The sequence below is a fragment of the Crocodylus porosus genome, unplaced genomic scaffold (genome assembly GCF_001723895.1).
Source record: "Crocodylus porosus isolate Cpor-Errol unplaced genomic scaffold, CroPor_comp1, whole genome shotgun sequence".
NCBI classification, from domain to species: Eukaryota; Metazoa; Chordata; order Crocodylia; family Crocodylidae; genus Crocodylus; species Crocodylus porosus.
Genome location: NW_017728931.1, coordinates 51,348,074 through 51,370,802, shown reverse-complemented (window position 1 = coordinate 51,370,802; position 22,729 = coordinate 51,348,074). Strand labels below are relative to the sequence as shown.

Sequence of the window (22,729 nt, the reverse complement as noted above, 5' to 3'; positions counted from 1 at the left end):
TGGGGGGGGTCGCAGGCAGGGTGGGGGTGGCAGCACAGAGTTGTGCACCCTGCTACTGCTAGGCAGGCAGGGGCCGCCTTACCATGAGAATGTGGCTGGTATGGGGCTTTTGGCAGCAGCACCGAGCCTCCCTCCCCCACTCTGCTGAGGAGGCCCCTAAGGGGGAGGGCAGCAGGCCAAGGAGCCCTAAGGCCACAATGGACAGCCCATATCCCCCTCACCCAGGCTCCGCTCCAGCCATGCCCCCCACGTGGGGAGGGGGACTTGGGGTCTGCCACCTCCTGCAGGCAGTAGCCAGGGCTCAGATGCTGCTGGGGGTGGGGAGCAAGGGGCTTCTGGCCCTGGCCCTTGTCCTGTAGCCCTGGCAACTGAGGGGCAGGGGGCTGCAGGTCGCGAGTGAGGGCATCAGCAGGGCTGGGGGTGGTGGGTGAGGAGTGGGGAGCGCTGACAGGATCAGGGGTCTGTGGGTTGGGAGTGAAGGGCAATGGCATGGGCATGGGCAGGGCACCAGCATATTAGAGCTGCTCAGTGCCCCAAAGTAGGGTCGGAGAGAGGGCTGCTGCAGCTGGACCTATATCCTGGTGAGTGAAGAGGGTAGGGGGAGCTATGATTTTTTATGATAAAAAAGCCAAAATCAATCATCAAAATATATAAATATTTAGAATGTATTTTATTATAATGACTAAGGCACTGGTAGGCTCCAATTTGCTTCAAAATTGTAAATATATCGATAAAACATTGTGTTCAATTGATACCTATATATTTAGTGGCATTTCATTTTAATCACAGAAAAGCAGGATTTTGTTTTTTTAAATCAGAAAATTTGGGGGGCTTTATCAGAAAATTTGCTATTCCTAAACAGAGAAAACCAGGATCCCTGTTGAGTCTTTCCAGTGGTGCATTTATTACACAAGGTTACACTTCTCCCTGAACTATGCAAACACAAGATTTGTCTGCAACTTCACAGCATGGCTGCCCTGCACTACTGAGCTTGCAAGACACATGTCTGGACAAAGGAAATGGGTGCAGGAAGGTCAGTAATAGGTAATAGCAAGTGGGGGGGGACACAGTCCCATTCACCTTGCGCCCAAAGTCTCAGTTTCTATAGCTCAGCTAGCAAAAGGAAGCTATCACTGGTATCTAGACTAGTGGGTCCATCCCACACCACTAGGGGGTAGTGGTGCACATATATCCCATTGCCAGCTTTTGAGAAGACAGAATTGAAGGCTAAGGGAGATGTAATTTGCGTTTTTGTGGGTGCATCTACAACTGCAATTAATTCGAACATGCGTCTGAGAGCAATAAACTCTGGGGCGATAAACTCTTGAGTTTATTGCTATTTGCATGTCTGCCCAGGATCGCTTCGTACTGAACCGGGTCAGAGCAACCTCAGCTGGCACGGGGGCACCAGCGGTCAATCTGCCAGCCTGGAGCTGCTCTCCCCAGATCAATGTACTGCAGAGGGCCTGACTGGGGCATGAGGGTGCTTCAGCGCAGGGTTAGCTGCCAGGCATGCCCTGCACTGAAGCGCACTTGTGCCCCAGCCAGCCGGAGCAGCATCTATAGACCCTGTTGCGGAGTTTTTTACTTTGCAGCAGGATAGTACTTGTATTTATAAGTACTATCTTGCTGTGGAATATATTAATTTACTGCAGCCTAATAGAAGCGCACATGTAGACACCAAGATGTTTACTGCGCAGCTGATTAGTCTACTGTGCAGTAAATGCCTTGTGTAGATGTGCCCAGTGAGTCTAAAGTGACCAGCTTTTTTTTTTGTGACTGCTGATGGTGCAAACATGGCAACACTAGTTAGCAAAGCAGGTACTGCAATTACTAAAACCCATCTTCCTCGCCTAGGATTGTCCAGTCCACTATGTCCCACTTGCAGAGGGGAGCAGCATACCTTTCTCTCTTCTTATGCCCTTCCCCACCCAGCTTGGGGCAGGAGAGCAGTGTGTCAGTTCCCCTGATAATACATTTCCTGTGCTAACTCTCCCATTAAACCAAGGAGATGAAGCATCAAAACCCTTCCTACAAAGTCCTGGGGGGGGAAATCAGAAGTAGACTTGAAAGAGAGGAAAGAAAGAAAGAAGGAAAAGGAGAAAAGAGAAAGAGAAAGAAACAGAGAAAGACTGAAAGGGTGGACGAGGGGGAAGGAAGCCAATGCCATTCCTCAGCTGGTGGCTGAGAGTCCAATACAAACTTGAAGTGCTTTGACACTTGTGTGTTAAGCTGTGAGTTAGACAAGTCCTCCCTTCAGAAGGGAAGAAGACTCTGGAGGATAGCTGAGAGGGAGCATAATTCTTCTGTGTCCCTGTCCAAGCTCTGAGGAAGGAGACACCTGGAAGAAAGAGAAATCTGCATGCCCACGGGAGAAACTTCTGTTGGTCTCTGTGGGTCACTGAGGAAGAAAGGACAGAGAGAGCAGGTGGTGAAGACAGGAGATATTGCCTCATTATCAGACAAGGCAGAGTGTTTGACTGTCATGGATCTGAAGTGCCACTCCCCTTCTCAGCTCCTTGGTTCTCTGAGAGCTGGTAAGGTGTGCTGCTGAGCAGGGTTTGTAAAGGACTAGGGAAGTCTGATAGGCTGTATTGTTCAATGTGGGAAGTGGGCTCTCCATGACTATTTTGGTGTTAGCCCAGGTCTTTCTGCATTACATCCTCCTTCCCTTGCTGCTGCCTGGTCTAAGCTGATAAGAGGTCCAGGCAAGCCAAGGAGGAAATGCATTAGTGACTGCTTGGGCTGTAACTGCTTGCACAGCTGGAATGCATGTTTTGACCCTGGCCTGATGGCATCAGAAACTGGAGAGGAAGCCCAGTGTGGCAACTTCTCCGATGACAGCAGCGATGATGGTGGTCTTGGGGAGGACAGCCCAGTCACTGGCCTACTGGGCACAATCCTGACAGTCATGTGCCTCTTTGGGATGATGGGGAACATTTACACGCTGGTGGTGGCATCCAGTGGCATCTCTGGCCGCTCAGCTGGCTCTCTGGGCGTCTACGTGATCAACCTGGCCCTGGCTGACCTCCTTTACCTCTCCACCATCCCCTTTGTGGTGTGCACATATTTCGCCCATGACTGGTTCTTTGGGGATGTGGGTTGCAGGCTCTTGCTCAGCCTGGACCTCCTCACTATGCATGCCAGCATCTTCATGCTGACTGCCATGAGCCTGGAGAGATACTGGGCAGTAACCAGGCCACTGAGGGCCAGGTGGGCTGCAAACAGCTATCGCAGACTCACTAGCTTGGCCCTCTGGCTTCTGTCACTCTTGCTCACTGTACCCATGATGGTCATGATCCAACTGAGGGACAGCAGCAGCCACAAGAAGCGGATCTGCTTCCCCACCTGGACACCTGAAGCCTTTCGCATTTATCTCACGGTGCTCTTCACCACAAGCATCCTGGGTCCCGGCTTGATCCTGGGCTTTGTCTACTTCCACCTCGCCAGAGCCTACTGGGCTTCAGTGGTAGAGACACAGCCACGGGCAATGGGCCGGGCCTCCAAGCAGAAGCTTTTCTCCAGGATCTTCAGCATCATTGCAGCCTACTGGTCCTGCTTTGTCCCTTTCTGGGCCTGGCAGCTAGCCAAGCTCTATGGGGCTGAGGGCCTCGGGATCAGCCCTACTGCTCAGGCATACCTTAACTTTGGCGTGACCTGCCTGACCTATGGTAACAGCTGCATCAACCCCTTCCTCTACACCCTGCTCACCAGGAACTACCGCGAATACCTGGCCCACCGAGGGGAGAGGCAGGCAGGTGAGAGAATCCTCTTCCGGAGAGGGAAGCAAGGCAGGGTCCTAACTGAAGGCATGCCTGGTGCCTCTGACGGACTGCCCAACATAGGCCGGGGGCTTGAGAAAGGAAAGCGGAGGGAAGCCCCTGGCAATTAAACTCTGCAAGCAGTTTCAATTGGGGCTTAATGCAGCTTTCTATTGATGCTTATTAGTCTCATGTGGAATATGAAATAAATACAGCTCTGCCTTCTCTAGTGCCTGCAGTGTCTTTTGCTTTCTTATTGAGCTATACTGATAATCTTCACCTGAGCATTGGCTTATTCAAAGTCCATTGAAACTCCCTGTTCCCTCCCTTGGTTCCCCTCAAAGGATGCTTCCCTGTGCACAAACTCATAGGCAGGAGGAAGGGCTGGGGGTAGGGCATGGAAATTGTTAAAATGGGTCCTGTCTTGGGACCTGTCCCTGTCTCTGGTAGCAAGAAAGAGAACTGGGTTCTTTCCTCAGCCTCATCCCTCTGTATGTACCTGGCTTCCCTCCTCCTATGAAGAAGTGAGCCAGTACTGAGAGCAGAAAGCACTGGCACAGCTAAATTATGTGGTAATACTGTCTCTAGCAGGAAAGCATCCTTTCTGTGCTCTGAGAGCAGGCTGCGCCCTTGTAAACTCAGAACAGCAGTGAGTCACTCCAAATTCTCATTCTATTAGGCTCATTTCTAACAGCTGCCCAATTTAGCAACAGGGCTGGATTAAGGGCCCTGCCTAGGGCCCTGGCTGTTGGAATCACATGGGATCATTAGAATCTTAGCTTTTATTTAAAAATAAGTCCCACTTTCGTGCAAATCCCCTTGCAAACATGAGCAAAGTTGAGCAAGCACCTGAGAGAGCCTAAAACAACGGCTCAGAAGGAGTGGGAACAGCCTCATTTCGCTTCATGGGGTGGAGGCCTGGCACTCTTGATAGCCACACCAGCCCAGCAAAGAAGTCTACAAGTAGGGAGCCTCACTACCAACACCCATCAGAGGCAGGCTGAAAGCATCTTCCTCTCTCTCCCAGAGTCCTCTGCCCAGGTAGCTGAAATCCAAGTGCTGCCTCTTCTTGGATGCACTCCAGCGTGTCAAAGAGTGATGATAGTCTGGAAAGAGCGAGGTGTCCCCTGCCCAGAGACTGGGCCCCATCCCAGCTTTCATGTGAGCAGCCCCTGCCACTGCAGTCCCTGTTAGGGGCACAGCTGTGATACTGGGACATGCTTTGAGGGTGGGCTGTGGATGACTTCAGTTTGGCCCTGCTTAGTATGAATATAGTAAGGGAAACTCTGCCTTTTCCCTTCCAAGCTACTTGTGTTTCTCCTTCCTATGGGTATTAGGGATACTGAACCCCTGCTCCTGATGCAGCACAGACCCAGCAGAAGCTAGCGGTAGGGTGGTATAGAGCAGCCTGCCTCAGCCCAGAGGGGTGGGTTACCCACAACAGGGAGAGGAATGTACTATGTGACTGTAATATGCTTCATCCCTGAATTATGCAGCAGGGGAGGACACAGTAGCAGGGAGAAGAGACAGGAGTGGCAGAGTCACACCAACCTGTGACTGGACTGAGACAGGCGCACAGGCTCATTTGCATTTCGCATTATGTAGGGACACTGAGAACACAGCTCGCCTGCCACAGGCCTCACAATTGACACAGTTCATAGAGCACCAGGCTTTACGCGGCCAAGAGCAGGCGTCCTTGCTCTCCCCCTGTGTAGTTTGCTTTGAGGCGGGGCTGGAGCAGCAGCGGGCTGTGGTAGAAGTGCCATGCTGTAACACAGGTGACATATGCCGCTCCCCCGTCCGTGAAGAGAAGCCAGCAGTTCAGACCCCGTTTGTGCCAGACAGGGAAATGAATTGGAGCCCAGTGTTTGGACTCTCATTTCCCCACCTGGCACCAGGTTCTATATACAAAAGCCACCAGGCCTCAGTCTGTTTTTGCCCCTACAGTTACTACGCTGCAAGCAAGGTGGCAGAGGGAGGCCCTACTGTAATCTGTTTCATGGTTTGGGTCCTCAGTAAGCAGGGACAGCATGTGAATTGCTTCATTAGCAAGTATGCTTGGCAGAGAGGCATTACCCTGCTGGTCACCCTACTGCAACATGAACAGAGCTCCTGGCTATCCTGGGAGATAGTAGGAGGCTGGGCAGTGTGTGACTGAGATATGCCTTTACAGAAGGCCTGTCAGCAGAAGGGTAACTCAGTGCCCTCCCCTCTCCTGTGCCTCCACCCAGCTCTGCATATAATCATTCAGTGCTGTTCCTGTCCAACGTGTGGGCCTCTTGATTGGGGATGATTAGTCTTACAATGTGTTGTAAAGTACATTCAGAGCACAGACAGATTTCTTGGGCCCTTTTCATTCACAGGAGATGAGAAGCTACGAGTTGAGAGCAGAGGGTCTTGTGCAAGAGACTGAATCCAACAGAGACCTGCCTTTGCGGTCAGTAGGTTCCTTGCACACCCATGATGTTCCAGAAGAACGGTCTGGTTACTTTATCAGCAAATACCCTGTTCACACTATTCCTCCCACCTTGAGAAGCTCTGTGCTTCCTCCTCCAGCCCTCCCAGGAGATGCCTAGCAGAGGAACAGAAGCTATCTCCTCTCCCTTCTCCTGTCAGATACCAGGTCTGGCAAGCACCCCAGAAGTAACAGACCCAGGAAAGAAAATTAAGTGCTGTAGGTAGTATGTCAGACATAAGAAAGAGCTAGCCATGAGGTTTGAGACATCAGACTCAGTGGCATTTATTTATTTCATTTTAAATATCTCTTTGGAGACCTTTGGTGTGGGATGAGAATGGAATTATTCCATTTGGAGGGATTTGAGTTTGAAGTCACCCTCTTCAGACAGGTAGTCGATGGCCTGGAGTCCCAGTCGGTTAGGGAACTTGAATTGGTGGCCTGGCAACTGAACAGTCAGTTCGTTTTTGTCATGAACAAAGAAAATCTGCAAAGGGTGAACACAAAAGAGTCAGAGGACACATTGGCCAGGGCATGCTATATGTCCATCTCTTCACCTTCTTCTCCCACTGCCCTAGTCCAGGAGCAGGGTTCTTTGAAGAGAGATGGAAATGGGAAAGCTGCAATCTCCTTTGCCAGTCATAACTCTGGCGGGGTATAGCCCTGACAAGTGGGAGGTGACTGTGATCACCTTCCCAGACAGGCTGGGATTGGGTACCCGATGTATAATATACCTCCTCCCACTCTTTTAGGGACAAAGCTGAGATGTGTCTCATGCACAAGGACACTGTCCCAACCCTGGGTCATTCCCAACCTCACCTCCACTGTGGAGCCCTCCTGGAAAGGGAATGTTGTCTCCCTCTGTTCTGTGCCCCATTCCCCATTGTTCTTGGAGTTGCACACAATGGTCTTCACATCCCCATGGATATCAAAGCGTGCGTTGAAGTGCAGCACAATATTGGCGGGGTCCTTCCCTATGTTCACTACAAAGCTGGCAGAGAAAGGAGACGAGTGAGAGACAGGTAGCACTATGCACCCCAGACTGGAGCAGCACCACACCCTCTTACTGCCACAGCCTGTGGTTTTCCCTCCGGCTCAGGACCACTGATCATCATTGGTAAAGGAGCCCTGCAAGAAGGACCAGGGGATCCACAGGAAGAAGGGCTGGTGCATTGGTAAGGGGAGCTCTTTGCTCTGAGTCACTAATCAACCACTGCCCTAGCACAGTGCTGTGTTTCAGACAGAAGTGTTGACTACCTGTGCCCATGACACGTTTCACAAGAGGAAAGGTCAGCAGTCAGCTCTGCCTGGGTTGGGAAATCACATTCCACACTCTGAAATCCCCCTGGTGTTTCAATTGCCTGCCATATTCTTCACTTCCTGTCCCAAACAGCTGGGAATTGCTGTGCTCTATGGCTGCTCTCCACCCCACAGGCCGTTGAAGCAATTGCCATCTCTTTAATGAAGCACCTTTCCTCCAAAGAGATTTTTGCCTGAAACAGAACAACGCTCCTTCCCTGCATGGGCCCCTCCTTCCCTTGAGGCCCCAACAGGCAGGCGTGGTATTTTGGGAGGGAAAGCCCAGAAGGCTTTGTTCTGACACTGTTGTGAGAAGAGTCAGGGCATGTTGCTTCTTGGAATACCATCGGCTCCCAGGGTGGGAGCCAAGCTCCACCCCCATGGAGCCAACACACCGAAAGGAGATACCGACTAGCTCAGTTTGATGGCTCAGTTTTGACGTTCATACAAGGAGGCTGCTCCCGGGGTCCCTAGGCTGCAACCTCATTAAGGTGCCGTCTGTATCTGGCCCCAAGCAGCTCTTTAGCTGGAGGAGTGCTCTGCCCTTTTAGTTGCTCCCTTCCAGCCAGTGAACACACCTGCCTACTCAGCACATCTCCAGAGACCCTGCACCACACAGAGGCTCTCCATCTGCCTGGTCCTGCACATTAGAGGATGTGGTTGCTGTTAGGGGAGGGCAATAGTAGATTGAACATCTGGTTCCATTCAGTCTCTTGGCAGGAGATGCACTGGGGGAGGGGAGAAGAGGCGGGGAGTGGGGGCCATGTGGCCTGCAGTGTATATTAGGAACTATGTCAATGCATATGACTCATTGGAAAGAGCTGTTTGCGGCATTAACCCTTTCAAGACTGCACCTCTCTCCCACCACTCCACAGCCTTCTTGTTTAGCTGCCTTCATGCCCATGGGACATGGCTTACCTCTTGGCGCCTGGTGTAATTTCACCCTTCACACCAAAACGCTGTCCAGGCTTGATGCCCAAATTGGTGCAGACTAAGCCCTGCAGAATTCAAAAACAGATGTGTTAGTCCCAAGCATTCTGGATCCCTCCACTAGCCGACTCCATCACCCTCCCAGGATGACAGGAGGAAACATGGCAAAGGCACTGGACACAGCTGGGGACCACTGATCCTGGCTGAGGATGGAAGGTGAGGTTGGCTCATTGCTTCAGGCAGAGAGGGAGATGGAGATCCCCAAGGAAGAGCAGAGCACCCCTTGAAGAGTTGCCACACATGGCTGGGGCATGTGTTCCTCTCCTAGCAGTGCAGTTGCTCCCCTATTGATGTCTTCCTACACTGTGGGGCAATCTTACCCCACCTAGCTCCTCTCCAAGCTCTTCACCTACATGAATGGATTTCATAAAGCATTGAAGAGATAAGACCTTGTGCGCACTCCCTCACATCCATGAGATAGAGAAACTCTGAGCAGCTCTGCCAGCAGTGACCACACCCTCATATGCCAGCCCAGCTGAACTGGGGCTTTGAGAGGAGTACCAAGCCCAGCTCACTGGTGGAGCAGCTTCCACTATTGCCAATATGTGTGCTCCCCGTGCTGTGATTTGAACACCTCTATCTCTGGGACTGTCAATTCAGCACCATTTGCCTCTCCGGAATGGTTAGAAATGACTTATTCCCTTTTCCCCCCAGCACATAAAAAAACTGAAGACTAGGGCCCCAAAAGGAGGGAACTTGCAGAGCAGCAGCTCAGGCATTTTTCTTCCCCCTTCCCTAGCCTCTGAGCTCAGGGCTCATTTTGCAACTTTTACATGCAGGGACCCTAGTCATTTTTCCAAGGCATTGATGATGGGGAGCTGAGGGACATTGATGATGGGGTGGGTGGGGGAGGGATAGTGAGTGCTTCATCTCCTCTTAGCATTTCCCCACAGTTCCCCCCAGCTGCAGCAGCACCCCCATCTTTGAGGTGCCTCTTAAAAATCAGGAACTTCAAAAAGATCTTCTGCCTTTTGGCCTGACGTTGGTCACAGAGCTGGGTATTTTTGGCATGGGATGATCAAAAAGCACTGGGGATGCCTGCTGGGGTGGGGAGGGGGAAGGGGCTAGAAGTTATGTGGGCTTCAAAATAAATCTAAGCAGCCCACCAAAAGGATATATAGAAAGAAAGGTACCTAACACAAAACAAAACAAAACCAAACAAAGTCAAACAAGAGCTTCAGCATGGAAAGGGAGCAGAAGATAATCTCATATGAGAACAGAGAAAGCCCCCCACAACTAGGATTTGATATTAGCAGCCTCCCTGCCCCACCCAACCCCTGGTGTATTGGGCCCTGAAGATACAGTACAGCTCCCTTCCTCACAGGGCCAATGCCCTGTCATCCCTTCTTACTGGCACAGCCCTCCCTCCCCAGGTCTGCTCTTTGCAACGCACCCAGATCCCCTATTCCTCTGGCAGCCACCGCCCTTAGTCCAAGTCTCCCCACTACTCACACAAGACATGGTGTTACCCTCTTCAGGCTCTCACTCTACAGCCGCTGAGCTCTGACACACAGATGTGGGCAGCTACTCTGCCACTCCCAGTGCTCTTAAATAGTTGGGCAGCTGATACATTGTGCCCTTCTCCAGCCAATAAGAAATACCAGGCAGGAGAGGGAGCAGGCTAGTGGGATTTTGAAGGCTGTGTGGCCTATCAGGGCAGGGCTCTCTTAATTCCTGGATGCTAACACCGCCTACCCAAAAAAGCCTGACAGGATCCTGAAGGGAAGATCAAAATGTGTGTGGCCACAAAGCCAGTGGAAAATAGTTTTGTGATGAGAGTGTTTCAGTATCCGAGATGTTTGACTCCCTCTGAACTAGAAAAATGGATAAATGGAATGAGAATTGGTGGGAAGGGGTGCCTAGGCCTTTTTGTGCAGGATAAACCTTGAGTGGCAGAAAGACCAGAGCCCATGCCAGACATAGAGAATTTCTGGTAGTCCATGCAAAGTAGAAGAGGAGCTTTTCTCCACTTCCATGGTCACGATGGATGGAGACAGGCTGCATGAGATCCAAGCCCTGCTCTCAGGTCCTAGCACTGGAGTTACCAGTGCCTGCTCAACTGCTGGTCATCCTTATCATATGCTGCAGACACAGGAGCTCAGGAAGGGGTTTAGGCCCCAGTTCCCTGCAAGATGCTCCCAGGAACAATGGGATGCAGCTGGGCAGTTGTAGGCACACTGCACACCAACAACCATCCCCAAGGAGGAGGGGTGAAGATTTTCACCACTTCTCTGCATCTTGCCCAAACCTTGCTAGAGTGAGCAAAATGGAGTGCACCCGTCAGTCCTACATGGCTTGTATCCCTTCTGTATTGTGTCCATTAGAAGGGTGATTCATCCCAGAGTGAAAGGGTTTTTTTTCTGGAAAAATTTACTTCACTGTAAAACGGCTTGACTGTAATTACATCTAAACAGCACAAAGAATTCAAGCAGCTGGCCAAGTCTGCTCTTGTGGTTTAGGGCTGTGCTTGTCTTTTTTTTTTTTTGTCTCTAATCACAAGACACGCTGCTATGGCTCAGCCAAGAGCACCAGAACTGCCCTGTGCTGCATGATCTGTTTCTTCCTTGGAGGCCCATTCATTGCCCATTTACTGTGTATGTGATTATGGAAACACCCTATCCCCTCTAGAAAATCATCAGAGTTTCTTTAACTCTTTGAAACTAAAGGTCTCCCTGTGGAGAAGAATTCAGGACTGGGGTAAGAGTCAGGGGCTGTGGAGCAGAAGTGAAGTGCATTGGCAGAGCAAGGGGTGCTGTGGGGCAGGAGGACTGGACCATCAGGGGATGCTGTAGCTGAGGAGTGCATACACTAACAGAACTGAGTAAGATTGAGGAGCAGAGCAGCTACAACTGAAGGCAGAGATCTGGCTGCCTGTATACAGAGGAAGGGATCAGTAGCTTTTGAGACACTCTTACTCCAGAAGATGAGTTTCTCCCTGGTCAACAGGGAGACAGTCATATTTTTTGCATGCTAGGCCTGAAATGGCAGCACCTACAGTAGCAGCATGTGAATAGTCAGCACTCGGCTGTAGTACCCCGGGAGACTCAACTCTATACGACCATCCAGAGAAAATTAACTGGCCAATGTCGGCTCTTCTTAAAGAGACTGGCTGACTCCACTCCACAACCATAATCAGACAAATGTAATAATAGGAGCAGCGTTACCAGGTGAGAGGAGCAGTATTCTCTTCCTATGGCCAGAAAGGGGATGAGCCTTATTCAGTGAGGCTTTTGCAGCATGAGATTTCATACAGTTGGAGCAGAACAACAAATCTCTCTAGGCATCTGTGACAGTGGCAGGGTAGGGGGTGGGGGTTCATCTTGGGGTGACCCTCATCAGTGCCAGGGTGTCAGCTCAGGGCTAAATTTGGATCATTGTCCTTGTAGGGGCCAGCAGTCTGCATCTCACCTCCCAGGCCAGCACAGAGCAGGGCTGCCTTCCCAACCCTGCAGCAGAGATGACAGCAACCTTCTCTTGAGATTGAGAACGCACCCCTCCCTGGAGAACATGCGCGTGCGCGCGCACACACACACACACACACACACACACTGGTGAGAGAACCGGTTTGTGTCTCATTTTTTCCTCCTCTCTAAAACCTACATTTACAGATGTAAATGTCAGGGGCCAGATGCTCCATAGCTGGATCCTCCCTGCTGCTTCCTGTTGGGGACGTGGCCAGGCAGATGGAGGGAAAGGCTGCAGCTGCCCAAGAAACAGATATACGGGGGGGGAAGGGGGTTACATTAAGTATATGGTGGCCATCATAGAAGACATTCTGGTTTTCTGCTACTCTGACCTCTGTCCTCTATTGATACAAAACCTGACACCTTTATGTTCTCTATTTTTCTCTTGAAGAGGACATAAAGGCGTTGGGTTTCATATCAATAGAGGACAGAGGACAACCAAACTGTCCTGTATGATGGCCACCCTAATAAAGTACACCCCACTCCCCTAGCTACACAACTTTTCACCCCTATGGGCCTCCTTTCACTCTTGTGGGCCTGCTTTCTCTGGCTTCAGTTTCCATCTTGCCCACCTGCACTCAAATCTCCCCTGTGACCAGAAAGGTTAGATGCGGCTCCTCCTCTGGCTAGTTGGAGCGACAATGCCCGTGGAAAGTGTTGCTAAGCACAGAAGGGTCCTTGCAACTTTGCAAGTAGCTGAGGCATGGCCTAACCAGCTGTTGTCACAGCAACAACATTTGTTGTATAAAGCACCTCTCCTCTTTCTTGATGCCTGTGGTCAAAGTGTTCCTGTTACTAATGACTGGTGGGAGAGAGAACTGGTAGAGACAGATAGGCAAGAAGCACTCCACGCAGCCCTCGCCAAGCTGTTTTCTCGTAGGCACTTTTGCTTACAGAGACGGTGGCCAAACTGCAGCAAGTGTTCCACAGTGACATGGGCAGCTTTTGTGTGTGGTACACAGCAGATTAGGGAAGAGATAGGCAGTACGATGGCAGATAGAGCAGATAGCAGAGCAGCAGATAGCAGAGCAGCAGATCAAGCAGGGAGCATAGGACAGGAAATAGACTGCTGAGCAGTGGATCTGGCAGGAGAAAGGGATTGAAAGTGGCACTCAGGGAGGGTGCAGCACTAACCTGTGACATGCCTGCCAAAAAGGGTGGCCCCCGCCATCTTACAGCCTGGCAGATGAGCTCCAGATGATCAGGTTCTGAACTGAGCTCAACCCTTACAAAAGCTGCTGGGAGAGGGTCAGCCCCAGTGCTGGGACTCTTTTGTGTATGCACCCAATAGGCAAGGATGTACAAGCTTCCTACAGACACTGCCTTTCCTCCTGCCCATGCATCTCAGCCCTGCTTGGGAAGTCTCCCCCCCAGAGCCCATCCTGCTGTTGGCTTTGGTGGCAGGGTGCTAGGATGGGATGGGTGATGTTGGAACACAGCTGTGGACACAAACCTCACTGCCAGCTCTGTGTGCAGCCCCAGACACTGGACTTCTCCATTGTGCCAGTTGATCTAGAGGCGTCCAAAGAAGACCACTTGCAGCTCATGGCTGCACTGGGTTACATGCAGACAGGCAACACCAAAGGGAACGAGACTGCAGGATCCGTGGTGTGAGAGTGGTCACAAGGTCCTGTGTATTACGTCTCCCCTGCAGAGCTGTGGCAAGGAAGTTTGGTGCCTGGGCCAAAGCCCACAGCAGCAGCCTGCCCTCGTCCCATGCACAGATCTGGGGGTGGGCCGTGCATGTTGGTGCCCCTTTGCTTTGGTGCCTGGAGCGGTGTCTCTGCTCACCCCACCCTTTGCTACAGCACTGCTCCCCTGTCCATTCCCCCTGACTCTTGGTGACAGAGGCTGAATGTAGCTTTGCACGTGTTTTGGTTATGTCTGGGGCAGGGCCTGGTGCATATCAGCATAAAGCATGGAGCAATGCAAACAAAACAGAAACTGAGGCCGCATGGTAGGTTCCTCCCTTGCTCGTGATCTCTAACAGCAAGGGCAACATAGCAACAGTATCTGATACATCATTCAGCCCATGGTTACCAAGCAACCATGGTTGTGGGCAGACAATCTTACTTCAGCAGTAGAGAGTCCTCCCACGCACAATGGACAAGGGAATCCTTGTTCCATGCAACTGGATGCAGTGACTGCTCTGCCCCCCAGCCTTTATTCTCAGATCCTTAACTCGCTTACCCACTGCACCTTCTTCCTCTGGGCCCTAGAGAGAGATCTGCCTTGGTAAGAGGTGCCCATTCAGTCAGACCTGGAGCCTTGAGTCATCTTATGCACAGAACAGGTACAGCATGAACAGCAGGGCTGCAAGGGTCCCATACCCACCGCCATCTGGAGGGACCATATATAAGGAAAGTGGGGACCTCACTTGATCTCAGTCCACTCTTGAGATTTTTGCTGGGCTTGTCTGTGAAGGAGGCAACTGGACCAGGAACTTCAAAAAAGCCTCATGATTTCAGGTGCCTCATTTGTAGGGAGCCTAACTTGAGATAGTTTAAGGGAGCCTTGTTCTCAGAAACTGCCAAGCATTCACCATCTAGGCCCTACTGAAATACTCAAATCACTCCTTACTTGCAGCTGGTCACTGAAGTTCATGTGTGACAGGGTGGTCTTATGGGATGGGCATCAAGTGCAGGGGACAGACAGAAGTAAAAGTGCCCTGCAGTGTTGGTTACAGCAGCTTTTCTGAAGTTTGCACAACTGTTTTAATGAAAAGAGAAAAAGAGGGAAAGCTCCACTTTCCAATTCATTCTCAGGACAGCTGAAGAATCCCCTCTATCCCTGCTCCGCCACCTCCACATCCAGAAAAAAATCCAGAAAAAACCTGGCTTCCTCAGGAGGGCTTAGTATTGGAAATCAAGGCTCTTTAGATGTAGGTCCCACCAACACGATGTTGAAAACAGCTGAACCATCATCTGAATGGCAGTTGTCACTGTGACCTCATTTGTGGTGTAAAGAGCCCTGCCTCTCCTTCGGCGGTGGCAGGCCCTGGAGTGCCTGTGGCTGGGGTGCCCCTGTTACTACAGAACAAAAGGGGAAAAGCTGAGCACGCAGCAGGTGATGCGCCCACCCTGTGGGGCCGTGTTCTCCGAGCTGCCCTTTACCTGCACAGCCCTTGAATTCTCAGGCCTCCATCTGAAATGATCTCAGCCCTTGTGAAACTTGGCAGAGCATCAGCACTAGTGTCTGGACAGCTCTGATTACATCCAGGACAGGTTGGGACAGTGAAAGCCTCCCACATAGGCCCTCCGCCCTGACAAGGTGCCTCAGCCCTGCAGGGATGTGGGGAAGCCACATTTTAGGACCAGCAGGGAGTTCCCTCTCCATAGGCTGCTGTGTTCCTGGCTTTGTTGCTGAGGCAGTTGACAAGTGGGTCAGTTAATAAATCCCAGTGGACACAATTCCCATAGAAAGCAAACAAAGATGACTTCATCGCAGCTCTAGGGACTGGAGGTTTACTGGTCTAATGGGAACCAATGGGACAGTCAAATAAGAAGGCCAGCTTCTTGCCTAAAGCTCACGCTGTGTTAAACACACATGAGCAGTGTCACCCCTGACAATCCTACATTTCTGCGACCAGGAGCTGTGGCAGCTTGGGGAAGCAGCTGAGATTCATGGGATTCAATGTGCAACAGTGCTGCAACAAGCTCCACATGCCCAGGCTTAATGCAATGCAAGCTGAATTTTGCTCCTCAGGTGCTTCAGGGGTGTGTGTGTGTATGTGTATGCATACGCACATGTGTGTACAGAGGAGAGGCATGGCTCCATTGCTGGAAGGTGAGGGGTACTCCCAAAGTCTCTGAGTAACCCATACCATACCAGAAGAGCATAGGAAGGACCCTATCTTAGACTTTTGCTTTGCCCATGGAGAATGCTTTTTAGGTTGGTGGCAGCTGACAAGTCACATGGCCTGTGGGAGGCAAAGCAGCTGCATTAGTAGGGTAAAGCATTGTTTTTTGTTTCCGTGATGGGAAGTCCTCAGGGCCTGCAGGTAGGTTGTCCCGGTTACTACTGAGTGGAAGAAAATGGCCAGGCAACCAGCTGGGGTCAGTGACTGTCTCTTCTCAGGTTGTATTCATGTCTACATGTATTCACATACATCCTCCTGGCCCCAATCCCAGATCCAAATGTTTCATAACACATGCAGGTTAGAGTTACAGAAGTCTTCAGGCAACTCAGGCAGGTATGCGGGGACTTGATTTACAGATGAGCTGGAGCAGACTAAACATCTAAATTCCCACTGATTTTCACCATTGTAGATTTGGCTTTTTAGGGTCCATCTACACAGCTTCATTCCCAGCTGTTGGACTCGCCCTGGCAAAATAAGCCCTGTCCACTTGCTCCTACTGGGTGCACCAGAGACAGGAAATTAGACTAAGCAGATAACTCAGGGGCAGCTCCAAGTGACTTGAAGCAGACCTGAGACCTCTTCAATGCCCAATTTTAGGCTCTCCTGAGACACAGAGCCTGACCTTGGGGAGCATGCTCATGGCTACTCTAAAATGATTACTTGGCCTACTTCTGGCATGCCCAGCAGGAGTGAGCTGGTGGTGCTTATCCTGTCAGCATTGACCCCAGGCTAAGGAGAGAAGCCATGAAGACATGTCTGTGTCCTAGGGAGAAGTTCCCATTCCACACCCAGGGGACTGGAGTTCCCTGGTCACAGACACAGCAGGGAAAGCACAAACAGCAGGATTAGGAACTCCCTGTCTGCCACTTCTAGGCTAAAGAAGGCAATTCTCCATCCTCTCTGAAGCCTTTCAGCTGAGTCTGATACGAATGAGAATCATTGTGGTGTGGGGGTTCGTGCATCCTCTGTCTGATGAGCTGGGTTGAAAACAGGTGATCACAAACCACTCTCTGATGTATTTATCTGCCTGGAGAAGAAAATCACAGATTCCTAGGCCTGAATGTGGCCAGGGGACTAACCCTCTTAGGGCCCAAATATAGTAGTAGTAGTAGTAGTTTATAATTATTAGCATCCATTATATAGATATATAAAACATCAAAACAAAAGTTCTGATATCACCACTTTGCTGCTTCTACCTCCAAACAAGTGGCCATGTGCTACCTCATCACAATCCATTGTGTCTGCAAAGGAGGACTTACCCCAACCTATATGCCTGGTGCTGCAGGTGGTCATCTCATAATCCTTTTCTATACTGCTTTGCCCTAGGTATTGTGCAACAATAGGAGACTGCGCAGTGGGGTATGGACCATAAAGTAGCTGGAAGTCTCTGGAAGTCTCAGCAGCTAAAAACCTCATGATTCCTCATGATCTCCTTTTCTAAGAGCTTGTGGCTTCTTTGCCTTTCTTTCTCTGATTGAGTGCACTTCCTGCAGAGACCAGCCTCCTCACTTCCCTCTGACTGAAACTCAATCCCGTGGAGATAACAGTCATCATGGGGACACCACGACCTTGATGCCAAAAGCGCTCTGTTGACTGCTCTAGTAACACCGAGACTCCGTGATCAGCTCCACTCAAATGACAATACCACTTTTAGCTGTTAATCTCATTAGCATGCTTCACATTGCATTAATATTAATAGTAACTTCCTTCAGTTGGTTCACGAGCTGCAGCGTCTGGTTTCACTTCTATGCTCCTAATCTGATTTTATTTTCAATTTGCCTCAGCGACTGTTACCCAACCCCCATACTGCTCATTCTCTGCCTCTGGTGCCTACCACCCCTCCTGTCACACTAGATCCTTTGCCTTTATCTCCAGACTGCCTACACAGGAGACAGGTGGTGCCATTTTCAAAGAATGGCACTAGCAACGTGGACAAGTCACATCTCTGCCTTGCTGGACCAATAATGGGGAACACACTGCAGAGCTTGCTGTTGTCTTTGGCATCCTGCCACCAGGCACACACCACCTCAGAAGTACAATGAGGAGTTTCAGCTGAACTTTGTGCTGTGTCAGCAGCAACAGTTTCAGACACATGTGCTTCCCACTACACAGCAAGTTAAGCCCCTGAGCAGTCTGAAAACAAACCAAGATGTCGAGTGTGAGGAAGGCAAAGCCAATGAGATTCACACTCCACAGAGCATCTGTTCTGGGCCTAAGAAGCTACAGAGGCAATGCACCAATATAAGACCTCCTTTGCCAGTGGAGAAATCTGTGGCCACAGCTGTCTGGAAGCTCCAACTCTGATGGTTCCTGGTCTGTTGCAAATCCGTTTGGTGTAGGCAAGTTGCCCATTAGGGTTAGTGTGATGGAAATATGTACCACCATTACAAAGATACTCCCGCAGCATTTAGAAGGGATGTAAATCCTCAGGCAGTTATTGAAGTCTTCACCCATGTGGGGTTCCTTAATTGCTCTGGAACAACTGATAGAAGCCATACTCCCATTCATTGTCCCCCTCCTCAAGCCTTGGGGCTCATAAATCGGAAGAGATATTCCACCACTGGGCTCCAAGGCCTAGTCAATCGCTGTGGGCAGATTCATTAATGCTAATGCAGATTGGTTTAGAAAAGGACATGGCATTCAAATTTGCAGGAACTCTCCCCTGTTTTCCCTAACAAAGGACATTTTTCTGGGATTGCAAAGCACATGGCTATTAACAGCATGAGCTAGTTTTAAGGGTGAACAACTGCAGTAATTGCATGAGCCTAAACCCTGTGGTTGAGATTAAGTTAGAGCAAGTCACCTAATATGGGGAGGGGGAAAGGGAGAGGCTCATGCCTTGACCTTTGCTCAGGGCCACCATAAATCTAAGCCTGGCTCCAGGGGACCCTGCCTACTCTCTCTTGCAGTGGTTGAGAAAATCTGACAGTGGTCTTCTGGATGTCAGAAAAGAGTGGAGAAACTATTGCCCAAGCAGCCGCTGCATGACGGTACAATGCACCTTTTCAGGAGATTAATAGCTTGGTGCAAGCCTAAGGATGGGCAAGCAGCTCCTGATTGGGATTTGAACTGTGCTGTGTCCTGCACAACATCCTTGGGGCCAGGTCTAAAGGTTTCACCAAGGCCTGGCAGGCAGAGACATAGAGACCTACACAATTGTTAAAACACCCTGAATGACAGCTCACAATGGGATGTTGGCCAGGAGATCTCATGCTACATACCCGAAGGAAAGGACCTAATTGTCAGGGGTACAACCAGGGTATCAGCAGTCCAAGCTTGACCTCGGAGGGTCACAACTCAGGGGATCAGGAACAGGCAAAAGTCAGGAATCGAGAGTCCCCAGCCGGACTTAGGGGGATCAGAAGCAGGTGTCAGAAAGCCATGGTTTAGAATGGACCAAGATATCGGCAGTCACCCTGGATAGAGCCACAAACCAAGGGGGCCAGGAACAGGAAGCAGGAATCCAGACCAGAGCCACTAGCCAAGGGTCCAGAGCAGGAAGCTATCACTGTACAGGACTAAGTTATGGACAAGCTCCAAACTCAAGTCACAGGTCAGGAGCCAGTTGTCAGAGGACAGGGTCTAGACTAGACTCAGGAGTAAAGATAGCAGGAACCAGCAAGTCAGTTTGGAGAAAAGGGGTCCAAGCTGGAGTCTGGGGAACAAGGAGCCAGCAGCCAGAAACCAGGAAATTAGGAACAAGGACTATTTAGTAGCCTATTTAGTAGCCTCCTGGGCACTGAAAGAGCTACTGCTTATAAGCAGGCAGCCATGCCCATGCAGGCAACTGGGGCCAGCTCAGTTAGGCTGCTGACAGCCAAGTCCACACTGATAACTGAGGCCAGTCTGGGGGCAATGCAGTTTGCCTACTGCCCTGGCTCCTGGCACTAATGGTTTGATTTGGTGTTTGTGGAACTGCAGCCTGAGGATTCTGCTTTGGGAGCCCTGCAGGCAGCCATGAATGTTAAGCATCACGGTACCTCCCTTTCACCTTGGGGTTTCTATGCAGGGACTGCTGTGACTGGTTCCTGTGGGTTTGATAAATGCTGGGTATCTTCAGACCAACATTAACTCAGGCCTGTGTCCACCTTCCAGCTGGGTGAGGCCTCTGGTCATGGAGCAAGTAGAGGTCTATGAGACTGGAGCAGGTTAGAGGGCTGAAGAGGTAAAGTGGCTATTCTTATGGCTCTCCAACACAGTGGTGGACAATGTGAGGGCACAACACTCCTCTCAGCCCTATGCAGTGTCTGCCTATGCCCCTGTTGCACACATTTTGCAATAGTGAGTTGCACCTCCATCACAGAACCGGACTGCTTTGCCTGTTCTGTCTGCTTGCCGCTACGTCTGCATTTCTACTCCCACCCTTTCCCCTCCTCTTGCTAAGACTCCCATGCTACAACCAAGGCTTTCTCTAGGGATCTCCTTAGTTAAGTTGAGCCCCCTCTCCTCCAGCTTCCTGAATTTCAAGCTCTTGTTCTTCTCCTCCATGGAGAACTTTCTTCTTTCCTTCCACCCCACTCCTACATCTCGTCAACACCTTTGCAAGGCCCCCTGAACACCTCAACCATGTGCACTTTCTGGGTCTCCAAGCTCACCAGATGGTAGGCCAGCATCAGCCTGGAGCTCCTTGAAAGTCTGGAGGCTTCAGGTGCTGACCCTGAAAGGCTCATTGTTCAGTGCCCAGGTTCTCAGAGACGATGATTTTTCCACCTCACAACTTTCAGGATGCTTCTCCCAGAGCTTCTTCCTGGCCTTGGGAGCCCTGGAAGATGGGAAGAATTTATTCAGCTCCTTCTTTGCCTTGGAGGTGCATCAGGTTTTACAGCTACTTTGAGCTGTGTGGGGCTTGACCTGCAGGTTGCCTGCTGCTTTACCATGTGTTTAATGTGAGGAAGTGGAGGTTACACTACTACACAAGGGGCAGAACTCTGGAGCTGGCCTGATGTGCACCACAGCTTTTGTGTAGCTCGGGTGACTTGGCAGACAGTTGTTTAGTTCTTATTGCTGGTATGGCATCAGCAATAGGGGCAAAGCTGAGCTGGCAAAACCTGGGTAGAGACTGAGTCTTCACTTCCATAGGCAGGCTTGAACTTAGAGAGCATGTCGCTGCTCTGTGTGACAAAAAAGCAAAGAAAATACTTTTGTGTGATGTCAAAGGGGAATCCTGATATGAGCATACTGCTGTTATTTAACAGTATGAGGCCTCCAGAGGTTGGGGGAGAGGGGGCATGGACATGAATAATATTCCAAAATTGCTTGGCCTGGTGTAAAATGGCACTGGATTGAACCAGACACAAAATGCCCCAATTTACATTAGATTCACCTAGATTCAAATGGATGCATAAAGTCCCAGTGGACACAACTTTTTTTGTATTGGGACAACTGGGTTTACTTTGGGGTAAGTTTATATAGCTGAGCCCTAACCCATCTCCAGTGGCTAGCTGGAGACTTAATGCAGTACTTTCAGGAGTTCATCTACCCTGCTCTTTCTGTTACTCAAAGGAGGGTTTGTCACTGGAAAGCAATGCAAGGTTTCCCCCTTGCCCCCCAAGCCTGCAAAGTTCCCACAAAGCCAGTAGAGCAAACGGTTAAGGCAGAACCTCCTTTTGGGTGTTGCCCCTAGCAGGAGGATGCTTTGCAGACTGGAAGTACCGGTTACGCATCTGAGCAACTGTTGCCAGAGCAACTGCATTTGTGGTATGAAGGAAGCCAACCCTAAGGCAGCAATGGAAAGCCTGCTGTGCCTGCAGCCAGGGTGTCCCTGTTACTGCCAAGTCAGTGTGCCACGTGACACGCTGTGAGGGAGATGTGCCCCATCTTTGCCAGTGTTGCAACAGGCCATGTTTCTCCTACCTCCCATTGCTCAGCCCTGCTGGAACTGCTTGTCCTGCAGGAGGAGAAAGGAGCTCCTTCTCTCTTATGCATTGGGTAGTTGGTCCTGATGCTAAGCAGCCCCCTTCCTGGCAGACTCAAGGGCTTCCAGCAATCTGGCTGGAGTGGTCAACCCATTTCAGTCCTGGAAGCAGGAGTCCTCCTAGAGCCTCCACAACTGCCACAGTGCAAACCTTGGCAGTGGAAGAACAAAGTAGGCCAAGGTTGAGACCTCCCCTCAGACCCTCTTATTATGCACAGATGAGTTATACTGGAGACACCACCAAACTAAGGTTGAGCAGGAGCCCTGTTTTATGCCCCATCTCCCCCTTCCTACCTTTTCTATTCCAGGCCTCAAGTTGAAAGCAAGTACCTACCTCAAGGGGAAAAAGTATGGCTGCTGCTTTTGGCTGAGGAACAGGATGTACTTACTGGGGATCCCACCTAGTCTGACCAACTGGGGAGAGGCTACAATGAGTTCATGGAAAGTCAGGCATGGCACCCTCAGCTTGTGCACATGCAGCCCTTCACCATGGAGGATGCAACACAACTGGAAATCTGGGTTTCAGAGCAAGGACTGCAGCAAGACACCACTTCGTGGACCAGCAGCAGCTGTGAAGCAACATGGCCTGCAAGTGGCATGAGTGTAGAATCCCACTGAGCTAGCAACAGGGATCTCTGTTACACTTGTTGAAGTGACATACAGTAGTCAAACATTCAAAACCTAGGCAGAGGTGGGCAGCCTGCAGCATGCATGCCATAGGTGGCATGGGCAGCCTGTGTGCACATGTAACAGATTGGGTAGGGAACAGAAAGCAGAGGAAGGGGAAGCCTGTTATGTGCACAGGCCTAATTTGTGACATGCCTCCTAAAAATGTTGATCCCTATTGCCCTTGGACATGCCAGGATGCAGGTTGCCTGTACCTCAATCCCTTCCCCTCCTCTCATGCGTGTTATCACAGTCTTTACTGACTTGTTTGTACATTGCATTTCCTATGGAACCTTTGCCTCATTCAGGGCCCAGGATTGA

General features: G+C 50.6%; 2 protein-coding genes across 2 annotated transcripts; one reads left to right on the top strand and one right to left on the bottom strand.

Moving 5' to 3' along the window:
* Positions 1 to 1,738: 1,738 nt before the first annotated feature.
* LOC109316645 (urotensin-2 receptor-like) lies at positions 1,739 to 3,987 on the top strand. The gene has a single exon (XM_019544883.1). The coding sequence runs from the start codon at positions 2,792 to 2,794 to the stop codon at positions 3,890 to 3,892; it is 1,101 nt and encodes a 366-aa protein (XP_019400428.1). The 5' UTR covers positions 1,739 to 2,791; the 3' UTR covers positions 3,893 to 3,987.
* Positions 3,988 to 6,476: 2,489 nt separating this feature from the next.
* On the bottom strand, positions 6,477 to 10,077 carry LGALS1 (galectin 1). Its single transcript, XM_019544886.1, has 4 exons — positions 9,958 to 10,077; positions 8,434 to 8,513; positions 7,036 to 7,207; positions 6,477 to 6,703 (listed from the first exon to the last, which is right to left on the bottom strand). The coding sequence occupies exons 1-4, from the start codon at positions 9,964 to 9,966 to the stop codon at positions 6,560 to 6,562; spliced, it is 405 nt and encodes a 134-aa protein (XP_019400431.1). The 5' UTR covers positions 9,967 to 10,077; the 3' UTR covers positions 6,477 to 6,559.
* Between the last annotated feature and the right edge of the window lie 12,652 nt (positions 10,078 to 22,729).